Source organism: Hippocampus comes, unplaced genomic scaffold (assembly GCF_001891065.2).
Source record: "Hippocampus comes isolate QL1 unplaced genomic scaffold, H_comes_QL1_v1.1 scaffold7, whole genome shotgun sequence".
NCBI lineage: Eukaryota > Metazoa > Chordata > Actinopteri > Syngnathiformes > Syngnathidae > Hippocampus > Hippocampus comes.
The window spans coordinates 9,671,424-9,695,774 of record NW_017842060.1 but is presented as its reverse complement, the minus strand read 5'-3'; the positions used below and the strand labels follow the sequence as shown (position 1 = coordinate 9,695,774).

At 41.9% G+C, this 24,351-nt stretch overlaps 2 protein-coding genes across 3 annotated transcripts in view; one reads left to right on the top strand and one right to left on the bottom strand.

Annotated features, from left to right (window-relative positions):
- The first annotated feature begins 475 nt into the window (after positions 1-475).
- Positions 476-11,060, top strand: crmp1 (collapsin response mediator protein 1). 2 transcript variants are annotated; one of them, XM_019862703.1, is made up of 14 exons: positions 476-908; positions 2,149-2,237; positions 3,355-3,539; positions 3,622-3,786; positions 4,207-4,268; positions 4,382-4,462; positions 4,885-4,953; positions 5,526-5,646; positions 5,771-5,927; positions 6,668-6,809; positions 7,879-8,049; positions 9,124-9,303; positions 9,385-9,547; positions 10,092-11,060. In XM_019862703.1, the coding sequence occupies exons 1-14, from the start codon at positions 558-560 to the stop codon at positions 10,181-10,183; spliced, it is 2,028 nt and encodes a 675-aa protein (XP_019718262.1). In that variant the 5' UTR covers positions 476-557; the 3' UTR covers positions 10,184-11,060. The 2 variants fall into 2 exon arrangements, with proteins under 2 accessions (XP_019718262.1, XP_019718263.1); XM_019862704.1 differs by lacking the exon at positions 476-908 and adding an exon at positions 1,229-1,422.
- A 6,844-nt stretch (positions 11,061-17,904) lies between these two features.
- The window catches only part of pcdh7a (protocadherin 7a), a 50,999-nt gene continuing 44,552 nt past the window's right edge, over positions 17,905-24,351 (bottom strand). The window contains exons 5-6 of the mRNA XM_019862524.1: positions 23,282-23,483; positions 17,905-21,561 (exon numbers count right to left, since the gene is read on the bottom strand). Of these exons, the coding sequence (XP_019718083.1) occupies positions 21,026-21,561; positions 23,282-23,483 (738 nt within the window). The 3' untranslated portion in view covers positions 17,905-21,025. The remainder of the gene's footprint in view (positions 21,562-23,281; positions 23,484-24,351) is intronic.

Below are 24,351 nucleotides of genomic sequence, written 5' to 3'. Positions count from 1 at the left end.
TGCTTTTTTCCTTTCTTTTGCATGGGTTGCTGAGAGCAACTTGCGTCACCTTCACTATAAGCTTGAAAGAAACAAGCGGCTCACTTCAGTAGAACTGATCCGACCAGCACGCATGTCAGTGGTCAGACTACTAAATAAAAAGCTCCTAAAATATCAAGGGAACTTTACCTGATCTGCAGGTATCTGCATCTTTTTTCGCTAAAAGATGTATGTGACGTATAAATAAATGGGGGCACGTAAATAATTTGCAAATCTGTCTGTCCTCCCAGATGTGGGTTAAAAGATGATGCTTTAATCCTCTCATCACCCCCTCTTTAGGCTTTGGACATTGAAACAAAGTGTCACCTACAGTATCTGGATACTTGTTGCAGAGGTTTGTTCCGTCAAAATAACATAAAAACGGCATTAATTAAACGTTATTTTGGGGATTGCATCCTTCTCCGTATAGTGCAATCCAACCAGAGGAGGAGGCGGGACCGTCTTTGCACCGGTTACATCGCGTGTTGCTGTCTCCATCCTCTCTCACAGTCTCGCTGAAGCCTCGGGTGGAAGTCACGATGTCGGACTGCAGGAGGCAATGGAACCGGGAAGATGAGCTACCGGTTTACTTTGCCGGACCCATCGCCACTGGACCGAACCAACGCAAGAGCTACGGCATGTTTGACTCCGTCGAGGGGGCGTTTGAAAGCAAGACCATCGACTTCGACAGTTACGCAGTTGGACGGAAAGGGGGCCGCACCCCGAGGAGTGGGAGCCGGGAGAGACTCCTGGACATCTGCGACTCCACCGGCGGCAAAACCTCTGGTGAAGCCCGAATGGGTTCACAGATCAACTCCCCCGAGGGAGAACGTGGTTGTCCAGGGGTCGAGACGGCGTTTTCCTCGGCTATGGAAACCACACAAGGAAAGGTAAATTCTGAGACAGACAGACAGACAGACAGATAGATTTGCGTTGCAAATGCACCTTTTCCACCCAATACATTTGTGCCTAAAACTACACTAAATGTCTCCCCAGAAAGTGGGCAGTCACGTTGGGATGTTGTGGTGCTGAAGTGGACAGCAACCATACAAAGCTGCCATTGTCGTGTCGTGTCGCGTGCTCGTGCTTGCGCCATTCGCTGTGATCAGTGTTCAAACGTGCCAGTGACAGTCCAGTGCTGCTGTAATCACTGTGGTAAAGTGTGAGGGCGCTCGTGTGCTCGCCGCTTTTGCTGTGCAAGTGCACAGTTTCTGCGTGTGCTCGCACGCACATAACGCTAGTCGCTTGCCTTTCTCTGAGCGCGTTCACGCCGAGACCGCGTTTTACAGTGGGGGGAACAAAGGGGTGCACTGACGACCCGGTTGTGAGGAGAGTGCACCCTGGGGGAAAAAAACCATCATGTCTGGGACCAGTTACCAGGAGAACAACCTCCCCCATATGACGGTAAGAGGGAGCAGACGAAGCTGTTGGAAATCCCTGCTGCCAATGCGGGAAGAGGAGATTAAATTCTTAGCGAGGGGGGAAACACTGTCCTGTATCACTTAGCCTTTTCACTACAGTTTTATTAGCCGCTAATGTCAATTTCACATTCGAATGTGCACAGACGAGGGTACCGTTTAAGATCTTTTGCCAGAGAGATTCATTTGGGGTGTCGTTATATTGCAACTAGGATTTGAGAACCTAAGCAGCGTCAGGCTTCGACTGTAAAACATAAAATCCCTTTATCGTTCAGATGGATTAGTCTCACTACCAATGACCGAACACCAAATGCCTAACGTTTCATGTCAAAGACTTTAACATATGAAATTTATGAATATGATTGTCAGCGTTCACCATGGAGACATACCATTTTCCTCTATGGCTTGGTGTCCTCGTGGAAGAGTGTGTGCATGCTGATACAGCACTTCAAACACGTGCTGGTTCATTGACTTTTTTCACCTTAATTTCTCTCTTTCTCCCACTCTATGTGTCTCTCTCTCTCTTTCGCACTTTCTCTCTCCAACCATCCATCTAATTTTTTTTCAACCGGCAGTTCTTCAACAGCATGTACATAATATAATGTTAGATTGCAAGAATCTTAGTATGAATAGCATTTGTTGTCATAACTTGATGCAATGTATACACAATGTCTGACATCTGTTCTGTCCCGATTTCCTTGTACACTTTTAGGGTGACGGCCTGCTGATTAAAGGAGGGCGAGTGGTCAATGATGACCAGTCGTTTTACACAGATGTGTACATTGAAGATGGGCTCATTAAGTAAGTACACAGTATGATTACCATATCCTGTTGCTGGTTTTATGCTGTGCAATATTCTTAGACCATCATTACATTTTTTGTTTTATCAATGTTACAATGACCATCTGTGACCTCCTCTCCTTTATAAATACAGTTGAGTTGAGTTGAGTTATTTCAATACAATTACCAAAACAGACACAAATCAAATAAAATAAGAGTGGAAGTTATTCAGTGGAATCTTCATTGACTTTCCAGACCCTATTTTGATAGACAGGTGTCCGTGTACTCGGTGCAGAAACAGGTGAAACTTCATTTTCTTAGTCGGGGAAGTATACAGTGTTTGTGATCGGGATGTGTGTCTCTCGGCGTTCTAGCAGACAGAAGGCTGATTGAGGTGCAGCCCCGCGGACTTGTGTGGTGGATGTGATAGTATTTCATTCATAAATGTGTCACCATCATGGGACAATCCCTCTGAATCACAGAAATCAATTCATTGAATGAATTATAATCTTTATCATCTTCAAAATATTTTACGAGCCCCCCCCCCCCCCCACCCATGACAGGCACAACTATTGGGTGGGCCGGACCATATATGAAAGCGCAGCCGACTACATTTTCCGCAAGGGGTTGATCTTGCAGTTTCCCTGTATAAGCACGTTTTTCATGCACCAATGTCATACACCAACCCCAGAGAGTCTATTTCCACTTCTGCAATGTGAAGCCCTGCAAAACGTCAAAAATGCCTCCTTATGGCCATTTCTAACTGAGCAAAGTCTAGCAAAATATCAAAAGAAAAAAAAAAAGTAAAAAAAAATGAAAGAAAAAGAATTACACTGTTCTTTGCGCTACACTTGGGCTGAGCACGAAAATAGCGACCTACATCTTTCACTTGTGAAGTACAGTACTTGTTGAAATGTAATTCAGAACTATTTGTAGGACTGTGGACCTTCATCTAAAACTCATTAAATGGATTTAATGCTTTACAATGTGAAACAGACTTCTATCAAAGCAGTCAGAAAAACAACACATTTAGTCTTGGCCTTATACAGTCACACAGTACTGGACGTTGTCGTAACAATTTTTAAAACAATGATTTTCCTCACCTTGATTGCACTGCGGTTTTTTTAAAAATCTGCAGGCAGGTAGGAGAGAATCTGGTGGTCCCTGATGGTATCAAAGTGATCGACGCTAATGGTCGCATGGTGATCCCCGGTGGGATTGATGTCAACACCTGCCTGATGAAGCCTTATCTTGGTGTACGCCCCATTGATGATTTCCTGCAAGGCACCAAAGCGGCGCTTGCTGGAGGCACGACTATGATCAGTGAGTCTGCATGAGACGTGACGATAGAGCAACCATGGAAACATGGTGCATCCTCTTGACCTCTGACCTTGTCCTATTCCAGTTGACCATGTGACCCCCGAGTTTGGGGACAGCCTGCTGGAGGCATTTGAAGTCTGGCAGGAGGCTGCAGACAAGAGGGCGTGTTGCGACTACTCCCTCCACGTTGACATCCCCCAATGGAATGAAACTGTGAAAGATGAGTTGGAGATGCTGGTGCAGGAGAAAGGTACATCTATCTCCACTTTTTTGTTCCAACGTGTTGGTGGCTGCTCTAATTGTAGTCAAATGCTGTTAATCCTTCCTTTGGAGAGAACACCAGAGACAGATTTGGGACAATTCGGCCTTATGCTGAATCCTCTTAAAGGGAAAGCACAGAGGAAATGCACTGTCCTCGATATACTGCTGTCATGGAAGCCGAGTACACATTTTGTTTGTATTTTTTCAAAGCAATAAAAGAATCACTTTTCTTCTGGGGCAGCAACAAAACAGTCGCTTGTGTGACTTGTGCCTTTCAAACAAATACAGTACAATACTTAGATACAAAACAACATTCCTATAGTAACTTTCAATAGAAATTTTAGTTTAGTTATTTAAGTATTATTTTCCTTACATGAAAAACTATTCATTTTTTTACCACTTTTTTCAGGTATTAACTCCTTCCAAGTGTTCATGGCCTACAAGGATGTCTACCAGATGACAGATTCTCAGGTGCGCAGGCCTCAAAAGAGCTGGATCTCGTCATCTTTACCACTGACATTCATTTGTGGCATGTGCTATTGTTATGTCCTTAACATAATGTCATTATTTGCTCATTTCTCCAGCTATACGAGGCCTTCTCCTTCTTGAAACAAATTGGAGCTGTGGTGTTAGTTCATGCTGAAAATGGAGATTTGATTGCTAAGGTAACTGATGGGGCAACTTCTCGGCTTTATCATGGTATCATGCTACATGTTGACTCAGTGTTGCGGCCTCTTCTGCTTTATAAACTACATTGTACCACGACCAAACTTGCGTGGATTTTGCATGTTCCCACTGAACATACGAGTGCTGCTGCTGAAGATAGGACATGCCTCCATGGACCAAAATTGTTGTCAGTGGTCCTGGAATACAATTTTACCAATTTAGAAGCTATAACTACTGTACACTAGTAGCACACAAGTTTACTTTTTTTAGCCCAAGTACAACAGACAGTTACATTAGAATGCAGAAGAAAAATCTGCAACCCGAATTGCCTACTACCAATATGTTAACAACATTTATACTTGTCCGACTCTCTAAAGGACTGTCACCAACATCACACGCTTATATTTTATCCATGATTTAGGAACAAAGCAAAATCCTTGAGATGGGAATCACCGGACCTGAAGGCCATCCGCTGAGTCGTCCTGAAGAGGTGACGCCAAGCATCTGTCTGACTGTCCCAACACTGACACATTGCCCATCCATCATTGTGTCCATTTAATAACCACCTGTCCATAGAACTAAAAATCCACTCCACCATCCCACTGATCCAAATGAATGACTGGCATACGGTATCCCAGGGGGAGCCCTGAGCACCACATTTTAGTCTAATAAAACCTTTGGACTGCAGTAATTGTCTCTCTCTCTCAAATAGATGTGAACAGGACATGATAACGTGTGACTGCAAACAAATTTGAACTGACTTATTTTGGCTCGCTTCCACATTGTCAAACATGATGTAAATTTGATATAATGTGACCCTTAAGGCTCAAATATGGGCATGTGGACCCAGTGATAAGGCGACAGGTCCATTCAGGCACCAACACTTAAGTCCCTAACTCAGGCACCACTGCATCCATCCATCCATCCATTGTCACTTTCCATCCATTGACTAGTTCTGATCTGTTGTAACTCAGGCACCACTGCATCCATCCATCCATCCATCCATTGTCACTTTCCATCTATTGACTAGTTCTAATCTGTTCTTGCTTCTTCCAAGTGCAGGTGGAGGCTGAGGCGGTGTTTCGTGCGATCACCCTTGGTAACCGCGTGAATTGTCCTGTCTACATCACCAAGGTGATGAGTAAAACTGCAGCCGACACCATCACCCAGGCCCGGAGGAAAGGTGGCACTCTCATTCCTGCACCCCCAACTGTAGTTCATTCTATACGGCACCAAAAGAAATCCTCTGCATTCTAAATGCTGTATTATGTAAATATATGGAAATTCCTTTTCGGTTGATTCTCCAGGTTCCGTAGTTTTTGGAGAGCCGATCACAGCCAGTCTGGCCACTGATGGTTCGCATTACTGGAGCAAGAATTGGGCCAAAGCGGCTGCTTATGTGACCTCCCCACCTCTGAGTCCTGACCCCACGACCCCAGATCATCTTCACACACTTCTGGCCTGGTAGGACTTGAATATGTGTTTAGCAACGGATGCAAAGCATCAGTTTTTTTTTTAAAGGCTTTTACAGGAACGCTGAGTTATTTATAGCTGTAAGCGCTGCATTATGTGAATTTTAAACCAGAGCAGTGACACCAAAGGATACGCATGCAAGGTTTTAAAGCTCATTATTTTTTTTTTGGTATTCCGGTCACAGGCAGCTGCTCACTGAATACACAATGTCAAAATGGATTTAATAAAAAGTGTCGGGGGCATTGCTTGACAGGAGGAGGGATAAACAAAAAGATTGGAATATAGCAACGCGATAAATATATACTTTATACGAATGAATGTCAGAATGTAAAGAAATTCTTCCTGTACATTTTTAGAGCCCCTAATTCTATGAATAGCACAGGAATGTGAAGCCTACATCATCTGTTGCCTTGGCTACCAAGTGCCTCCCTCCTCCTCGCTCCTCTTTCCTCTTTGGTCCTCCACTGCCCGGTTTCAAGCTAGTCCCACAGCACCTTCTTTAACTGACAGGGTGTATTTTTAGATTATTTTTCACAGAAGTCAGGGTACTTCCATGCCAGGGCGGGTCCTTTTCATCATATTTAAACTTCATTATGCCCTAATACAATTACCCAGATCCAATTACAGTATTAGTCTGTAAAGATCATAGACAACAGTATTAGCCGAACAACATTATGGTCTGTTGCAGTGCTAAGTGCGTGTTGATAACAATGTATCACGTTATGACGCAGTGGCGACCTGCAGGTGGTGGGCAGCGCTCACTGCGCGTACAGCACCTCTCAGAAAGCAATTGGGAAAGAAGACTTCACCTTAATCCCAGAGGGCACCAACGGAGTGGAGGAGAGGATGAGTTTTGTTTGGGACAAAGCTGTGGTAAGAGCAAACAAAATGTGTGCCGTTGTGTTTCAACATATCATAGAATGCACTTGAGCTCCTCCCATTTGTAATTCTCCTCAAATTTTAAGGAAAAATCAACGGCGCACTTTCAAAAACACTGGGCATCAAACTGTCGTAATGCATGATGTCATGCAAGAAGTCATGATTGCAATAATTTTAATTTTTTTAATTTTTTTTTTACATGACCTTTGATAATGTTAAAATTCCACTTTAAAAATTCCCTCACAGGATCCATTGACCGTGGAACAGATTATTTATCGCCGTTATTGTGTTAAGTAATGTTTCCCAAATTTTGCTGATCCAAGACCGACATTTTGCAGAAGAAAACTCTCCACACACAACACCAAACTAAAATGCAGTATCACAAAACCTACTGTAATATATCCATCCATCCATCCATTTTCTGATCCACTTTATCCTCACAAGGGTCGCAGGGGGTAGAGGGGGGATGCTGGAGCCTATCCCAGATGTCTTCGGGCAGTAGGCGGGGGACACCCTGAACCGGTTGCCAGCCAATCGCAGGGCACACAGAGACGAACAACCATTCACGCTCACACCAACACCAAGGGGCAATTTAGAGTGTTCAATCAGCCTGCCATGCATGTTTTTGGAATGTGGGAGGAAACCGTAGTACCCGGAGAAAACCCACGCAGGCATGGGGAGAACATGCAAACTCCACACAGGAAGGCCGGGGGGCAGGATCGAACTCACAACCTCTGCACTCTGAGGTCGACGCACTAACCTATTGTATATACTGCAACTTTAATAGCCTCATGATGATCCTGTCTGAATTGACTCACAAATTTACTAACTCTATGTGAAATTTGCCCTGCCTGTAGCTGGCATATGCACAAACATGCATTATTTGTATTCAAGAAATATTAATTGCCAGACGAATTAAGTGAAATTGGATCATTTCCTATGGCACACATGATGATCTCAAATGGCAATATGGGAATGGGAATAATAGCTTCAAGCAGAATGCGTTTAATATTTGAGACTCCTCGAGATTTACGTTTGATCAACTGTCCCTCTTATATCCCAGGCCATGGGGAAGATGGATGAGAACCAGTTTGTGGCTGTCACATCCACCAACGCCGCCAAAGTCTTCAATCTATACCCGCGTAAAGGTCGGATAGCGGTGGGCTCTGATGCAGATGTTGTCATCTGGGATCCCGACAGCACCAAAACCATCACGTCCAAACTGCAGCAGTCGGTGAGAACAAAGCATATGAAGAAAGTCAAAGCAAAGGGGAAAGGACAGTAGGCAAGGCGAGCATGAACAGGATTAAAAACCAAATAAAAGATCAAAGAGGCCTTCCTGCATGTGCTAATGTGCCAAGAATTAGAGGCATTAGACATGCAGGGCTGACACCACAAAAGGGGAAGACTCAATTTCCCCTGACAATTTAGTGAATGCAATAAATATTCCATGAAAAATTTAGAACATACCTTGAGTAAAAAAGAACAGCTGATACTGCGGTCTCGCTCGTGAAAATCGACATTTTCAGCGATGTGAAATGGATGCGACTCATTGATCGCATCCATTTAAATGACCTTTACATGTAATTAAAATGGAATTCATGGTTTGCAATATCAGGCAGTATTTCAGATATGTCGTCTGTCGCACGCCTTTCAAGCATCCATATTGCTGTTGGCTTTAGGGTCTAATCCCACCCACCCCCCTGGACCACTTCACCCATCTCGCACTGGCGTCTTTCTTCCCCTCCCCCTGTTTTTATCATCTTGCTCTCTGCCCTAAGCCTTTCTCTCCTTTCATCCCCCATCTTCCCAAATGCCGCAGTTTGACTGCATGCATAATTTTCTCTCTGATACAATGCTCGCAGGAATAAACCCTCCTTGCTCTTTGTGGGTTTTTTTTTTCCTGGGCTAATATATACAGTTTGCGTGTGTGTGTGTGTGTGTATGTGTGTGTGTGTGTGTATGTGTGTGTGTGTGTGTATGTGTGTGTGTGTGTGTATGTGTGTGTGTGTGTGTATGTGTGTGTGTGTGTGTATGTGTGTGCGTGTGTGATGTGATATCATTAATCTCAGTCCAAACAATTCTTGTCTTGACATCACATGAAGCTCAGGACACTTACAATCGTGCACTCTTATTTATTAGTGTTGGATATTGCCAGTCGAGGGATATTTGCATCTCATTATGCTACGATATGATGTGATGGACCACACAGTATTATGAGCTTCGATATATTTCTTTATACAGCATTTTTCATCGTTGCACAGGATTTCTCAGCATGTAAGACTGTATGTAAATGCTCTTCTCGCAGTCTGTGGAATATAACATCTTTGAGGGTCTGGAGTGTCGTGGGGCTCCAGTGCTGGTGTTGAGTCAAGGCCGGGTGGTGTATGAGGAAGGGAAACTTCAAGTTCAGCAGGGTACTGGACGATTCATCCCACGCAAGCCCTTTCCAGATTTTGCTTACCAACGTCTAAAGTTCAGGAACCAGGTACAGTACAGAAAGGAGAACTCGGAATATATTCCTTATGTAAAATATGCACAACTCTCCTCCTCCCCCATCTCTAAACAGATTAAAGACAAAGGGGTAACACGTGGGCTGTATGATGGGCCTGTGTGTGATGTCGTTGCAACCCCGAAATATATCACACCTTCGCCTTCGGCCAAAACATCCCCGACCTCGCACCAGCCTCCACCGGTGCGCAATCTTCACCAGTCCAACTTCAGCCTTTCAGGTGAGACACAAAACTGTTCTGTGTATTTTTTTGTATTCTGTGCTGAGGGCTTTGCCAAATGTTATGTGGCACTGTCATGACTTTACTGTATTACTTTTCACCTCATCTCTACGTCAAAATTTCAAAATATAAGCCAAAAATGACCATTTCAAACAGTTTCAACTTTCAACTGTTCATCTTATCCCTGCCATAATTATTTTTTGGAAAAATTCAAAATAAAAGAGATAAATTACAAATTCTGTGTTTTCTCCTCTAATCTCTGCATTTTTGGACCGATTCATTCAACCCACTCCAATTTTACACTGCTCATTCCAGCTCATTGTATATCATTCCATGTCATTCGATTTGATCGATTTTGCGATCATTCCAAATGACAATCCACACGTTTTCATTCAGCCTCTTATCCTTCGCACACAATTTCGCCAGAAACTGCACTGTCCAGTTACATAGTATTATGTAAAAAAAAAAAAAAAATGTCAATAAATGCTATCACTGTATTGTAGTATTCTCATTGTCTCTATTTTTTTTTTTTTTTTATTTACAGGGGCTCAGATTGACGACAACATCCCCCGCAGGTCTGGCCATCGTATTGTAGCGCCTCCTGGTGGTCGCTCCAACATTACCAGCCTTGGTTGAACACCAAGCACAGTTGGAGGGGGGGGGGGGGTTGTGAGGGATTTCGCCACTGCACATCACTGAAAGTATGAGCATGCGTTGTGTTTCCTTTGTACAGCAATGTGGCACGCACAAATCGCACCAAAACGATCTGCCTTGAATATGCACTCTGTCAGAAAATGCACATAATATTAGTGTGATTTACAATCAGTAAAGTCATTTGAACATCACCATTCACAAACTAACTCACTTGAAGATGGAGGACCCTTTCCCTCATTTACAATATAACAATCCAGTGTTATTTATTATTATTTTTTTTTAAATACAACTTCCATTAATTGTTCCCCACATGATGGTGCTGTTGCTGTTGGTCACGAAATCGCTGCTGGCCTCTGCAGCTGCATCATCTGTACATGAGCATTTTTGTGACTCATCTAGATCCTACGGCACAGACATCTCTTTAAATGTTACACTGTGGTTGTGAGAAATTGCATTCAGATGCTGTTTGTAAGCTTTGAGCACTCTTTGACGTTCACAAGGAAAAAAAAAATCATCCAAACAAGGCAACATGTTCTCCACTATTACACACTTCCTGCAAAATGCAAAAGCGAACAAGGCGTTCAGCCGTTGCAATAAATAAAGTGATCATTATAGCATTATGTCATGCAGTAAAGAATTGGCGTGTTATAGTTTTCCGCTCTCGCTAGAATTGTTTTTTTGGGCTCTCATTACATTTTTAATCCAAAATCTCTTCAGGCTGTTTTTTATTACAAGTTCCTTGTTATTTTTGTTGTTGTTGTTGTTGCTGTGTATGGTGCAATATCTAACATTTTTATGTCACATTTTTTTGCTGTTGACTGAGCCATTCCTTGATGAATAATAAAAGACTTGACAAAAATGGAGAACCTGAACACTTTTATTCAAGTTCGCATTATCGCAGCAGGTGCACCTGCACATCGAATGCGCTCCAATTACTCCAACTTTTGGTTTTGCCTTGCAAAGATGATTGTATTTATTTTTGATTACCACCGTCAGAGAAGAGGTATTACTGTAATATAATCATCATCATCATCATCATTATCGTCATAGAAACCACTATGATACAGTACAATTCCACAGCACAATACAACAGCAATGATCAGTGTTGCCAAATAAATACCTCTTTGAAGTAATTTTGTATTTTGTGTCATTAGATTGTACAGGGAGTGTACCGAATGTTTATTGAACAGAAAAGATATAACAATAATCATTATCGTCGTCATCATCATCATCATCATAATGCATCAGATTTATAGAGCATTTTTCTGGACCCTCAAAGAAGCTTCACAGTGGATGCATTATTCATGCACTCACACATACGTAGTTTACCACCACCAGAGCGTGAATCTATACTGTAGCTTCTATTAATAATTGAAAACTTTTTGGAATCTGCCTCTTAAACGATCCACTGCAGACAAATAAGTAGAATCATGGTCATTCTTTTGATATTTTTCTCTTTGAATGGACTTTCCGATGCACCAGTAGATTCTGTCAGGTTGCATTGTAATTACTCCAGTGAAGGGCGTACCGCAAAGTCCCTAATGCATCTTGTGCCTAAGAAGACTTCACACACAGCTACCCCAAGCAGGATGCAAACCTGTGATGTCACTTCTTTAACCTTGTATATGATGGCCACGAGTGTGCCTAACTGTAGTTAATTTAAGTACCCAAACTAATTGGAACAGAGTATTCGTTTATTCTGAAAACTCTGATGTCTTTCATTTATGATGATAATGATGATGATGATTGAAATTCAATTGACGCGATACATCGTGATGCACGCATGTCATATGGCTGCTTTAATCTATTACTGGCGGGGATCAGCTTGTAATGGGCCACTGCAGCGTGTTTCAACACAGTGCAATCAGCGATGTTGCATCTGTATTTCAACCCATCTGTGATCCCAGAGGGCTGTTCGCCGTCCTGCACGCCTCGACACAAAACAGCTAATTTCCTCTGCTTAATTGTAAAGTTTTATCTGGCAGACGATCACTTCTTTTCAAGTCTCCGATGACTTCTGTGAAGATTGGTCATGTTTAATTTGTATTGTTGCTGTTGTGAAACCAATAACGCTCACTCTCATTAACTTGCACTTGATTAGTGGCTTGTTGGAGCCATTAGCTGTGATTTTTATATGGGTTAAAAAAAAAAAGGCAACACCAAAATGTCACGCTTAAGTGTACACAATACAATACATCCTGATTTATATAGCGTATGACATCATTCACCTTCACTTTGAGCATCTACGCTCTTATTTTTTTGAACGTTAATACAGTAATTCATTTCTTACATTACCTTCACATTACCTAAATACCTGTACTGCATAATCCATTGTAACTAAAATCACACTCAATATGTTATGTTCCCAAGAATTAGATTGGCCACTTTTTATTTATTTAAAAGAAAAACAAAACAAAAAAAAAAAAACCTCAAGTGCTTTGAGGTTGGTGCTGCATAGCTGCATCGCAATGTTATTGTCACGTTTTGCATGTTGGTAGTTGGAGGACCCCAAAAAGCAGGGAGGCAGGGAGGAGCAGGGTGGACTGACCAAGAAGTATTTAACAAAAATACAAACAGGAGTACACTGGAAAAAAATAACTGAAGTACTCAATCAAACAAGAAGTATTTAACAAAAATACAAACAGGAGTACACTGGAAAAAAATAACTGAAGTACTCAATCAAACAAAGTCCTGAAAACCACAAGGAACCAAAGCAACAAAAACCTGTGACAGACACAAAAAACGGTGACAGAAACAAACAACGTGACAGCAACACAATGATCCGGCAATGACTGACATAACCCAGGGAACTAAATACAAACAAAGTGACGAGACGACGAGAAACACCTGGACAAGAAACAAAGGGTTGAGGGAGCTGATTGGTTAAACACAAGGGACCTGGATGATGACAACAGGTGGAGACAAAAATGGCACATGAGGGAACAAAACCAAATATAACCTAAAACAAAAACATAACTCTTACAATACTTTGTAATATTTTGTTGAACTTGTCTCTCCTGGAGTGAAAATAAAACACACCCATTGTCGAGTTCCCTCAAGAGAAAAATGTCTTCAGACAGCGTCACCTTCACACAAACGTGTTTGCTGAACCAAATATGATGTAATGTCACAAGCAAAATGCAAATTATCCATATTCAGCAGCAGGTCATAAAATTATAGAAACTGAAAAATGTGTGTGAAAGTGGTGTAACTGTGTGAAAATGTGCCATAACAATGCAGTCATTCCTTGAGAGCATCGGGCAGCTGTTTAGAAAGGAAATGGCATTTGGGCAATTTACTGAGCCAGCTGTGCTGTTAGCGCTGATAATCCCTCAGGACTCTGCTATGCATATCCTAAAAACGTATCAAGAACAAAAAGAAAAAAAGAAGCCTTATTTCTCTCACAATTTTTTGTCATGTAACCTTAATATGATGGATTTATAGGAATACTAAAATGGGATGTCCATGAAGACATGTGCTTTGAGGTTGGTGCTGCATAGCTGCATCGCAATGTTATTGTCACGTTTTGCATGTTGGTAGTTGGAGGACCCCAAAAAGCAGGGAGGCAGGGAGGAGCAGGGTGGACTGACCAAGAAGTATTTAACAAAAATACAAACAGGAGTACACTGGAAAAAAATAACTGAAGTACTCAATCAAACAAAGTCCTGAAAACCACAAGGAACCAAAGCAACAAAAACCTGTGACAGACACAAAAAACGGTGACAGAAACAAACAACGTGACAGCAACACAATGATCCGGCAATGACTGACATAACCCAGGGAACTAAATACAAACAAAGTGACGAGACGACGAGAAACACCTGGACAAGAAACAAAGGGTTGAGGGAGCTGATTGGTTAAACACAAGGGACCTGGACGATGACAACAGGTGGAGACAAAAATGGCACATGAGGGAACAAAACCAAATGTAACCTAAAACAAAAACATAACACTTACAGTACTTTGTAATATTTTGTTTCACCGGTTGTCAGACAATCGCGGGGCACACAGAGACGAACAACCATCCGTGCTCACACTCACACCTAGGGACAATTTTGAGTGTTCAACCATCTTGTCATGCATGTTTTTGGAATGTGGGAGTTAACCGGAGTACCCGGAGAAAACCCATGCAGGCACGGGGAGAACATGCAAACTCCACCCAGGAAGGCTGGGATCGAACCCACGACCTCTGCACTGTGAGTTCGACGCGTTAGTGCTGTTAGCGCTGATAATCCCTCAGGACTCTGCTATGCATATCCTAAAAATGTATCAAGTACAAAAAGAAAAAAAGAAGCCTTATTTCCCTCACAATGGCATGAGAAATTAAAACCTGAGAGCATGAAATCGGACAGAAATGCAAACTTGCTATCTTTTTGATCATAGAAGAGTAAATGTCCATCCATTCATCCATTTTCTGATCGCTTTATCCTCACAAGGGTCGTGGGGGGTGCTGGAGCCTATTCCAGCTGTCTTTGGACAGTAGTCGGTTCAGGCACACCCTGAACCGGTTGGCAGACAATCACAGGGCACACAGCGACGAACAACCATCCGCGCTCACACTCACACCTCGGGACAATTTTGAGTGTTCAATCATCTTGTCATGCATGTTTTTGGAATGTGGGAGGTAACCGGAGTACCCGGAGAAAACCCACGCAGGCACGGGGGGAACATGCAAACTCCACCCAGGAAGGCTGGGATCAAACCCATGACCTCTGCACTGCGAGGTCGCCGCGTTAAGCAGCCGACCACCGGGCCGCGCCATTTTTCAAATGTAACCCTAAAAAGAAATTTTGCGCCAACCCCACCCAAACCCCAGTCCTAACCCCCCAAAATAATCTTCAATCCTGCATTTTTAGGCTCCTACGTGTATACTTTGCAAAAGGATTCAGTATGCTTCAACATGACATTTTTCCATCGAGGAGGGCAGTTGTTTGATTCACTCAGGCCGATGTGACCGTGGGGGGTTGAAAAAAAGATCAAGAGACAGGAAACGAAAAAGCCCACAAGAGGATCAAATAGCACATCAACGGCGTGGCACATCGGCGAGAGTGCCTGTTTACGGCTCCGCTGCGAGGGTTTCCTCAATAGACAAACACAACACCCTGACAGGTGTTATCCTATCTCCGCAGCAATGACTTTGGTGTTGACAGCATGCATGTGACGTTTAAATTTGATTGATGCAGGCTATGCAAAAAGGAGCAAGATGAGGAAATGGAACGATATCTTTCAATGGACTGACTAATTCAAAGACCATCTCACTTTCCTTTAATTAAATCCTAGAGGCTTTCGACAGCTCGAAAGACCGTTTGATACATACACTCTCCAGTGTATTAGGGGTCCGCCGTTGCAATATGTTCCATTATCTGTCTGAAATCAATAATAAATAAAAAAAAAAAAAGAAAAGGAAAGCACATGCATTGAGTCAATCTGGCATTTCATTGAGGCTCCTGCGAAGACTGTCTGGTTGTTATTTTGCTTTTACGCAGCACATTTCCACTTATCTGGTGATTTATCCATAAAGCCCACTGCGGTTATTCTTTGTATTTGCTGGGGGACAACAAGATTGATTTATGTTGCAATATGTCATGAGTTAGATGTTTTAATAAAGGGTGATAATACATTTTACTTGGCAGAGGTTTATGATGTTTTTGATGATCAAAGGAAAATTAGTTTTTTATGATGACATATCAGACAGCTTGTCTCTAATAGACCCGAACTGTGGCCTCTAATTCTATCAATTATATATTATACATCCATCCATCCATTTTCGATACAGCACTTGCCCTCATTCGGGTGACCAGCAGCCAATCCTATAGCTGATTTGGGGCAAGAGATGGCAAGAGGAGGTACTGCTAGCCAATCACGGGACACATAACAACGGAAGACTCGATGCTTTTCATCCTTGCATTCTCAAATATAATTCAAACTAATAATAATAATAATAATATTGATAATAATAATAATAATAATAATAATAATAATAATAATAATAATAAAAAATGCATCCACAGCAGCATCCCCTGTCAAAAATAATTAATGGAGAAGCGGTCACAATTCTATCAACAACCACACGGAGGCAGCGTTGCATATTCCACCAAAGCAAAACGCTTGCAGGACCTGATGACATTACGAGTCCTTCACGGTGATCTCAGAGCAATTAAAGCCTGCATGCATGCAAGTCTTCGGTCCAAAATAGACTGTATTTTCTTTCAGCTGAATATTCATTTGACCAATGGGCAAAAAAAAAAAAAAAAAAAAAAAGAACATGCATGATAGTGTCGTTTGAGCGACATTAAAGGATTTGGTCTTAGATTAGTCACATTTTCGACCTTGGAATGACAATGTCACAATCGTCTCTTTGTGTGTGTGTGTGTGTGTGTGTGTGTGTGTGTGTGTGTGTGTGTGTGTGTGTGTGTGTGTGTGTGTGTGTGTGTGTGTGTGTTTCATGTCGCAGAAATATATTGCGCCCATAACAATCTTTACCAAGTCGAAACAGCCCCAGTAAAAGCCATGCGAGGAAATAGAGACATTAAAATTGATTTCAGTGCCGTAAATGAAATGTATTGCGTTTCTTAATTAGTGTCTATAGCAAGATCAGTACCCTCGTAAGGTGCAACAACTGCACTGTGTAATGAGATATGAGCTGTATCAAATATCTGCCATCATAAAGATAATAATCAGGATTGGGCACGTTTATTATTATGTGATACATCTCAATTGAATTTAGCCTCTGGACATCAATAAAATATTTCTTATCTTGGACAGAATATTGTGTTTCAGCATGAGCATTAAAAACAACATTCAGGACAACTTTAACATCCCCGGAAAGAAGCCAACTTTCTATCTCTCTAATTCTGGTATTCATAGGTGTTAATTAAGGTGTTAGCATTTTAATGTGCATTGGTATGGCCTGCAGACATTTTTTTTAAAAGGTTCCTTAAATGTAATGAAGCAAAGATACGTTTTGAAATGGAATTGCCAAAACAATGAGTAAAACGACTTTTGCAAATGGATATAAACTGTTTTGTACTATTCCTGGAGTAGTGGCTACTTTTTACATGTGTGAAGTTTATTCAGGACTCCAAATTATACACAGAAGTGTAAATGCTTGTTTGTCTATATATGCCCCGCAATTGCTGGCGACCAGTTCTGGGTGTCACGAAGCTCTTGTCCAAAGTCAACTGGCATTGGCTCCAATGCACCCGCAACTAAAATAAGGACAAGTGCGAGAGAAAATGGATGGATTGGAATATTGCGAGTTGTTATATTATTTTTCAGTTATCTGGAAATAAATCAACATACATTTCCTAATTCTGGCATACTGGTTGTCAAATTGCATTTGCCTTAAACGGTAACTCATTGTCGCAAATGAGAACTTAAAATTATTTCAAATAATTACTCTCCTTTTTTTTGTTTGACTGCTTTGTGAATGCGGGAGCTCAAATGGTTGTTAATCTCATGTAAGTGTGTGTGAAACACGGTCAACAAAGAGTAGACGCGTGAGTGTTCGACGTTTTTAATGTCAAATTCAAACTTTTACAGGATTCGTCTTCATACCAAACGATGTGCTGACAGGTCCTTCTCATCCTTGTCATAGCAAATGCAATTAGTTCTCATGTCAATAAGAGGATGGGAACACCAAAAAAACAGTGAGCCGCGTAAAAGAAAACCATGAAGGAAAAATAATCAGAAGAGTTTAAAAAAAATGTTCCTCCCATTTTATTTATTTATTTTTTTGTTCACTGTTAAGTGCCGATTTGAAGAGCTTAAGCATGCCATTGTCCTGTATTGTATCCAGTTGTGTGTTCTGCAGTGTCATTTCATCTGTACATGGCTATAAGCGAAACAGCACAAGGGGGATGACAAATGTCCGCTGTCCTGTCTGACAAAATGTCCTCATCAAAGTATCCCCTCTTGTTTTTGCAGTCGTGAAACATTTTGAAACGTGCAGTATATTATAAAAAAAAAAAAAAAGATACACACCCACACTGATTCATTTACAGGAAGTTCCCTTCAAAGGTGCAATAAATGAAACTGCCTTAAAACAGCAGTTTGAAGAGCAGAGTTGAATCAAAACAAAAACAAAATCTTTTCTGTCATGGAACCCGATAAGAAAATGGGCATTTTCCAACAATCCCAACAATCCGTGTCTGTGGATTGATCCTCAGTCCATCAGAAGCAAAACTCAGTACATTTGGAGATAAGGATGGCTCCAGGAAGGGACAGTTGAAAATCAAGCTCAAGGGTGTCCGTCACTCACATATCGGTTAAGGTGAAGGTATATACATGTATACAAAGTGTCATTATTCACCTAAAAATGTGCCACTTTTCGGCTGTGATGTTTTCATTGGATTTTCCCGCTTTAAGTTCCATCACGACTCTCATCCTCCATTGGAAATCTTGGTGAAACTGCGGCGGCACAACCTTCCGAAAGTCCTGTCTTTCCAGAACAATGAGGAGACACACTTCCCTACAGTTTCCAGTTACATTCACATATTAAGACGTTCATAATAAGATATGTGTAGATCAAGGGAGGAGAGAAGAGCCAGAAAAGGAACTCATTAAGACCAGAGGGACGTGCTAACCCTATTATCCCCAGCCACACTCTGATGATGGGAATTAAGATGTGCTGGCCTCGATCCGCAGCCGCTCCTCGGCGGGAAGGACCAGGGAGTTCATGCACGCTCGCGTCGGCTTGGCACCATTTGCTAGAATTAAAAAGGGTTCTGAATTTCCAGGTTGGTTTGTGCACCCTCCATTCCAAGATGTCACCTCTTTCTGCCAACATTAGTTTACCGTAAGCACACACTTATATTACAGATGTATCCAAACTGGCATGTTATCAAAAAAAAAAAAAAGACTTGTGGTTTTCTATCTTTCATTCTTTTTTTTTTTTTTTTTTTTGGTAGAGCAAAGAAGTAGTTAGCATTATCTTTCATGCAGAGTCAGCTACTTACACTATGCTGAATATGTCTTATCTGCACGTTGTCTAATGTTACATACAGTAGATGGAATTCCTTTTAATGGCGCATGATGTCATTTGAATATATTTCATGTTTAAATATCGGCTGGAGGGGGATCAGGCAAAGTGTTGCACTTAAGCAGTGCAAAATGACTGCACGTCCTCCTAATGACAGTGTGCTTGTTTTCTGCATGAAAGCCAATGCCCATTCGTCTTTATGTTACAATGTCACTGAAAGTATGCACGTCTTCCAGAATGTGTAAATGCTTTTGCGTGGATTGATCTTCACATGCCCGCGAGCTCGTGCGTGTCGGCGGGCTTGCGTACACGCTGAGGGGGTCACGGGTCATGTCGGTGAGCTTAGAATGCCGCTTTGTTGTCTAACGCGCCTACTTTATATACATACAAGCTGAATGCGAAGGCAATGTGTTAAACGCGTCGTGATGCTATTGATGCTCTGTGTTCTGGGTGGTTATATTGTATCATAAAAAATGTTTTTAAAAATCACATTGTTGCAGTCTGTTAATACAAATGAAGGCGAACCTGCATACAAGACCATTAAGATCATCAATAATATTTCCGATGTAACTGTTTACACTTGTTCAATGGTTGAGTGTCAGAAGTAAAAGTACAGTTATAGTCGCTTTTTAATCCATCAAGGTACAAAATATGTTTCTAAGCTCTAAGTGCGAGGTACTCCTCAAGGTATTTTAATGTATTTGAATTTTTATATTATCTATGTGTTGTGTCTAACTGGTATGAATCAAAGTACGCAGTATTAGGGCCACACTAAAAAAAGAAAAAAGACTGAAGGAGAAGAAAAAGAAAGTGAAAATGTTATGTGAATCAAGTCACGTAATATTACGAGGAAACCTGAAGGTTTTTTTTTCTTTTTTTTAGAATAAAGTGATACTGTTCCATAAAAGTTGTCATTTTATAACAAAGTACAGTTTCATGTGATTGTGTGAATGATTGTCTGTTCCTAAGAAGCAACCTCAATTGATATCACTGTATTAGTCGAGCTCATTCACTAGAAATCTTGCGTATGGAGCCATTTATGTTTTTCATAAGATGTGAGTGCATTTATGTCCTAGCGGGAATTCACTCATTAAAATGACAGATTCACAAATTTGTTGTTGAGACTTTAGAACTTAATTCTCGTAAAAGATTTTAATTAAGTAAACTATGACTTTCCCACCAATATTTGTTGTTGTTGTAGTTTTAGAGTTTTATTGGAACACAATGACTTTATCCTTAAAACATCACAAATATGTCTCATAATATGACGTTTTTATCTTTCAACAACTTTTTTCTTTTTGATTTCCAGTGTGGCACTAATAAATGCGGAAATTGAACCGAAATTACCCAGTCAATATTTTTTTTTTTTGTACTTATTTATTCTGACTGGACGTGACTGAATGTTTGATGATAGAGTCTTAAAAGTTAGATTTTATACCGAAGCCTGTATGGCGTGATTTACTCAGTCTCTCTCGCTCTTTCACGCTCTCTCTATTCTTCACACAGTTGCCTCAGTGGCAGAAGGTCAGGCATGCATCAGGTTCAGGTAAAAAAAGACGAGATGAAGTCTTCCTCCCCCACATGGACGTAATAGAATCATTGCCTCTAGGCAACTTTTTTTTCTTCTTGTTTTGTTTGTTTTTGAAAGGAAAGTACTCCTGGCGGGGGCTCTCAAAATAGTTGATCCATAACTCGCTGAAGTTTAAGTGCCTCTAAATATTACAATTCTGAAGTTTCCACCCCATGTACAACTTTTTGGGAAACCAAATCAACATTTTCACATTGTAACAAGTCCTTGGGATGTGGCGACGAGCCAATGGAGCGATTGCGGCATTGGAAGGTGGTCACAGGTAGACTTCACGGCGTGACAACGTGAGGCAGGATGTGGTCTTGTAGTCCCCTCCAGTCCGAGTCAGCGGTATGACCTCTGCTGGGCTCTGGCCTCCTTCTCCTCCTTCCTCAGCTTGATGACGCCTCCCGAAGCCGGCGCTGCTGAAGGTGTCGTACGACGCCGAGGTCATCTTACGGTTGAGAAGGTTCCGATTGTGGTCGCCCATGTTCTTGTTGGCTCTTCCCAGGGTGCCGAGAGGATCGCCGTTGACTAGTGGTAACCTCTGACCTTCTCCCGCCATGACCACACCCGGTTCTGAGCTCCCGGCGCTGCCCGCGCTTTCGCTGTCGCTCTCATGGTCGTTTCTGCGCAGATTGTTGTTGTCGTCACCGGGGGCGAAGGTGGAGAGCCGCGGGGGGTCGCTGCCGTGGCGTTGGCGCTGGCGAGGGGACGGGCGGACGGGCATCCAGCATGTGTCAGAGTGGCCGAACTCATCACATTCACGTGTGCACTTTCCGGTTAGAGCCACATCTGGCAGCTGCCTGGCATCTAAACGCACAAGAAGAAGCAATTTAGAAAAAACAAACATAAAGGTTTCGTGGTATCTTGACTTACAATTGCTCCAAATTAGGAGTTTTTCAGGTTACGAGCTGTTGTTTGTTTGATTTCTTTTGCTCTGTGTTGGAGCAAAAAAATAAATAAAAATATGACGACTGATCTTAAGCCATGCTGCTGCAGCTAGAGGAAAGTGAAGAAAATTCAGAACGATACTCGCTGATGCACTTTCAACCCTTTATTAAAACGAGACAAATGCGTAAATGCAGAATGAAGACATTTGCAAGCAGCACGGAGATGATTTTGCACTCACCACATGATTCATAAAGAGATAATTGGAACTGGTTGCAGAGCCCCTGACATCACAAACTATACCACGGCCTTTCAAGGCATGTCAACACACAAATCCCACAGTGTACTGGATGAGTGTGTGTCTGACTGTCAGTGTCTGATAACAAATTAAGAAACATGTTTATTTTTACCTTTCATTTTTTTAATCCAAAATAGTTGCACAAACCATTTTTTTGCGAATGTGGTGTTTGTTTTCATTGATATTTCTTTTGGGCAGCACGGTGGACTGGTAGACTGGCTTTTTCTCCCTCATTCCAAAAACATATTTTCAAGCCCAGCGTGAGTCAATGCGCGACCATACTGTGTGCATCAGTGGCGTTTTCTTTCTTTTTGTATTTTTGTAAAAATGAGCATTTGTGCCGTAGTGGGTGTGAACACCAATGGAAGCAGCTCCTCTCATTACGTTTAAATTCAAAGCAGGAGAGTGGCACATATGACATTTGACGTGGTGGAAGCTTAAAGTGTTAAAAAAACAAACAATAATAATAGTAATAGTCTCTTGTCTACCCGTGATTCTAATGAGGACAAGTGGTCTAGAAAAGGAATGGATGGAATATGTCAACACAATGTTAGAGCATGTGACCACTTGTGTTATTACTTTTTATAATTTCTATTTTCATTTTTTTTTTTTTTTTTATACCAGTGTTCAAACTGCAAGGTGCTCTACACTTAACATTGTGAGCTGAGCACTCCTATAGTTCCCATTCTGAATGACAACATCCACATTCGAAAAAGCACTTTTGGTAAAAATGCCGAAATGAAATGAAACAAACAGAAAAATAGTTCTTTCAGTAGGCCCACCCTTTCAAAGTGATTCTAGGTCGAGCCTAAACAAGCATTATAATGTCTCAATGCTAAATCCCCCTTTTCATCTGACTATGGAGAAAAGTTATTAAACTCCCCATGATTAAAAAAAAAAATCCAGAATCCCCCTGTTTGTGTGAAAGCAGCATTAAACCATAGCACAGTTCCCTAAGAATCTTAGGTCACAGTGACCTTCGTGCATTCCCAAAGTTCTTCCGGCCTTGTCATGTCCACATGCTGTTCATGGGAAAGATGAAAAGGACAAATGTTGTCTTTCTGCAACCTTGGTGGTGATTTGATTTGAAAAATAACTTGAAGTTTCTGCCAAAACAAAAGATTTTACCTGCTGTCAGGCATAAAAGCTTGAGTTTTGTAAATAAATAATCAAATCATATCAGTATCACATGAAATCATGTGCATGTTCCTCTTTGTGTGGACATGGTGGTTAGCCCACAGAAGAAAAACGCGAGGATGAGTTGTTTTCACCCCATTAAATGGAATTTGGCTTGTGGGCATGTGTGTGAATGAGTACGTCGAATGCGTCTGCGTGCCCACTGACCGTTCTCCACATGCTCCTCCTCCCCCACACTGCCTTCGGGTGTGGTGCGCTCGTATCCCTCCTCAGGCAGTGGCAGGGCTCCCAAACGTGGCCCCGATGAACTCTTGCTGCTGGGGGTCTCTGAGTCCTCCAGGCCACTGTCATAGCAACTGGCATCCTGGGCCTGATTTACCACTGAGAAGGTCACCCGGCGAAGGGTCCCCTGCGGGGCAAGCGCAGATACAAAACACAAACAATATGGGATTAATCATCAGGGAGACTACTAATCTGAGATTCTCAATCTGGGGATTAGGTATAGGCAGTGGGCTGCAAAGACATATTGAGATTATCTGATGGTGTTTATGTGCACGGCGGATACAATGCGGGATCATGTCATCCACCAATCACGGCAGCTTTTCAAACTTTTTGGAGTAATCCTGTTTAGATTAAAACTGTTGGGCAATGGCTGATGTTGACAAAGCTTTTGGTCTGCCTAGATGAGTTGCGCGGCATTGAATAGTTGATAGAGATACAGCATTATGAGGCTGTTAATGAACGTTGAAAAAAAATCATGACACATTTTATTTGTGTTCGTTTTGCAGTATTTGTGTTTTGTTGACCACTCTGAGAAGCAATAATTTCATCAATCTGCTGTGTGTATGATGACAATATTCATCCATTCACCATTATCCAAACTGCTTATCTAGCACAAAGTGCAGTTTAACTGCACATTGGTATTTTGTTAGATTTGGATCAAAATCAAGACGGTGAAAGGCCCATTACGCCCGTGTACACTCTGCTTGACATTGCGGAAATACGGAATAGACTCACTGGGGTCCATGCATGACATTGGAAGCTAAACTGCAAGACCTCCCCTGGCGGATGATGTAGTCAGCTGTGCACGTGACGTGGGCAAAGGGAGACCGCTTCCTACCCCCCATCGTGCATCTGATTGTAGAACCCACACACCCCCCTACCTCTCAAATTGTGACCGGGGTGCTATTAAAATATTTTAAGATGGTAAAGATTATAATTCATCCATCCATCCATCCATCCATTTTCTACCGCTTATCCGGGGTCGGGTCGCGGGG

Excerpts from the sequence above, each read along its gene's own strand:
- crmp1 (XM_019862703.1), top strand. The coding sequence starts at position 558 with ATGTCGGACTGCAGGAGGCAATGGAACCGGGAAGATGAGCTACCGGTT. Across the intron at positions 3,540-3,621 it reads TGGAGGCACGACTATGATCA|TTGACCATGTGACCCCCGAG; the intron begins GTGAGTCTGCAT and ends GTCCTATTCCAG. Across the intron at positions 4,954-5,525 it reads CGCTGAGTCGTCCTGAAGAG|GTGGAGGCTGAGGCGGTGTT; the intron begins GTGACGCCAAGC and ends TTCCAAGTGCAG.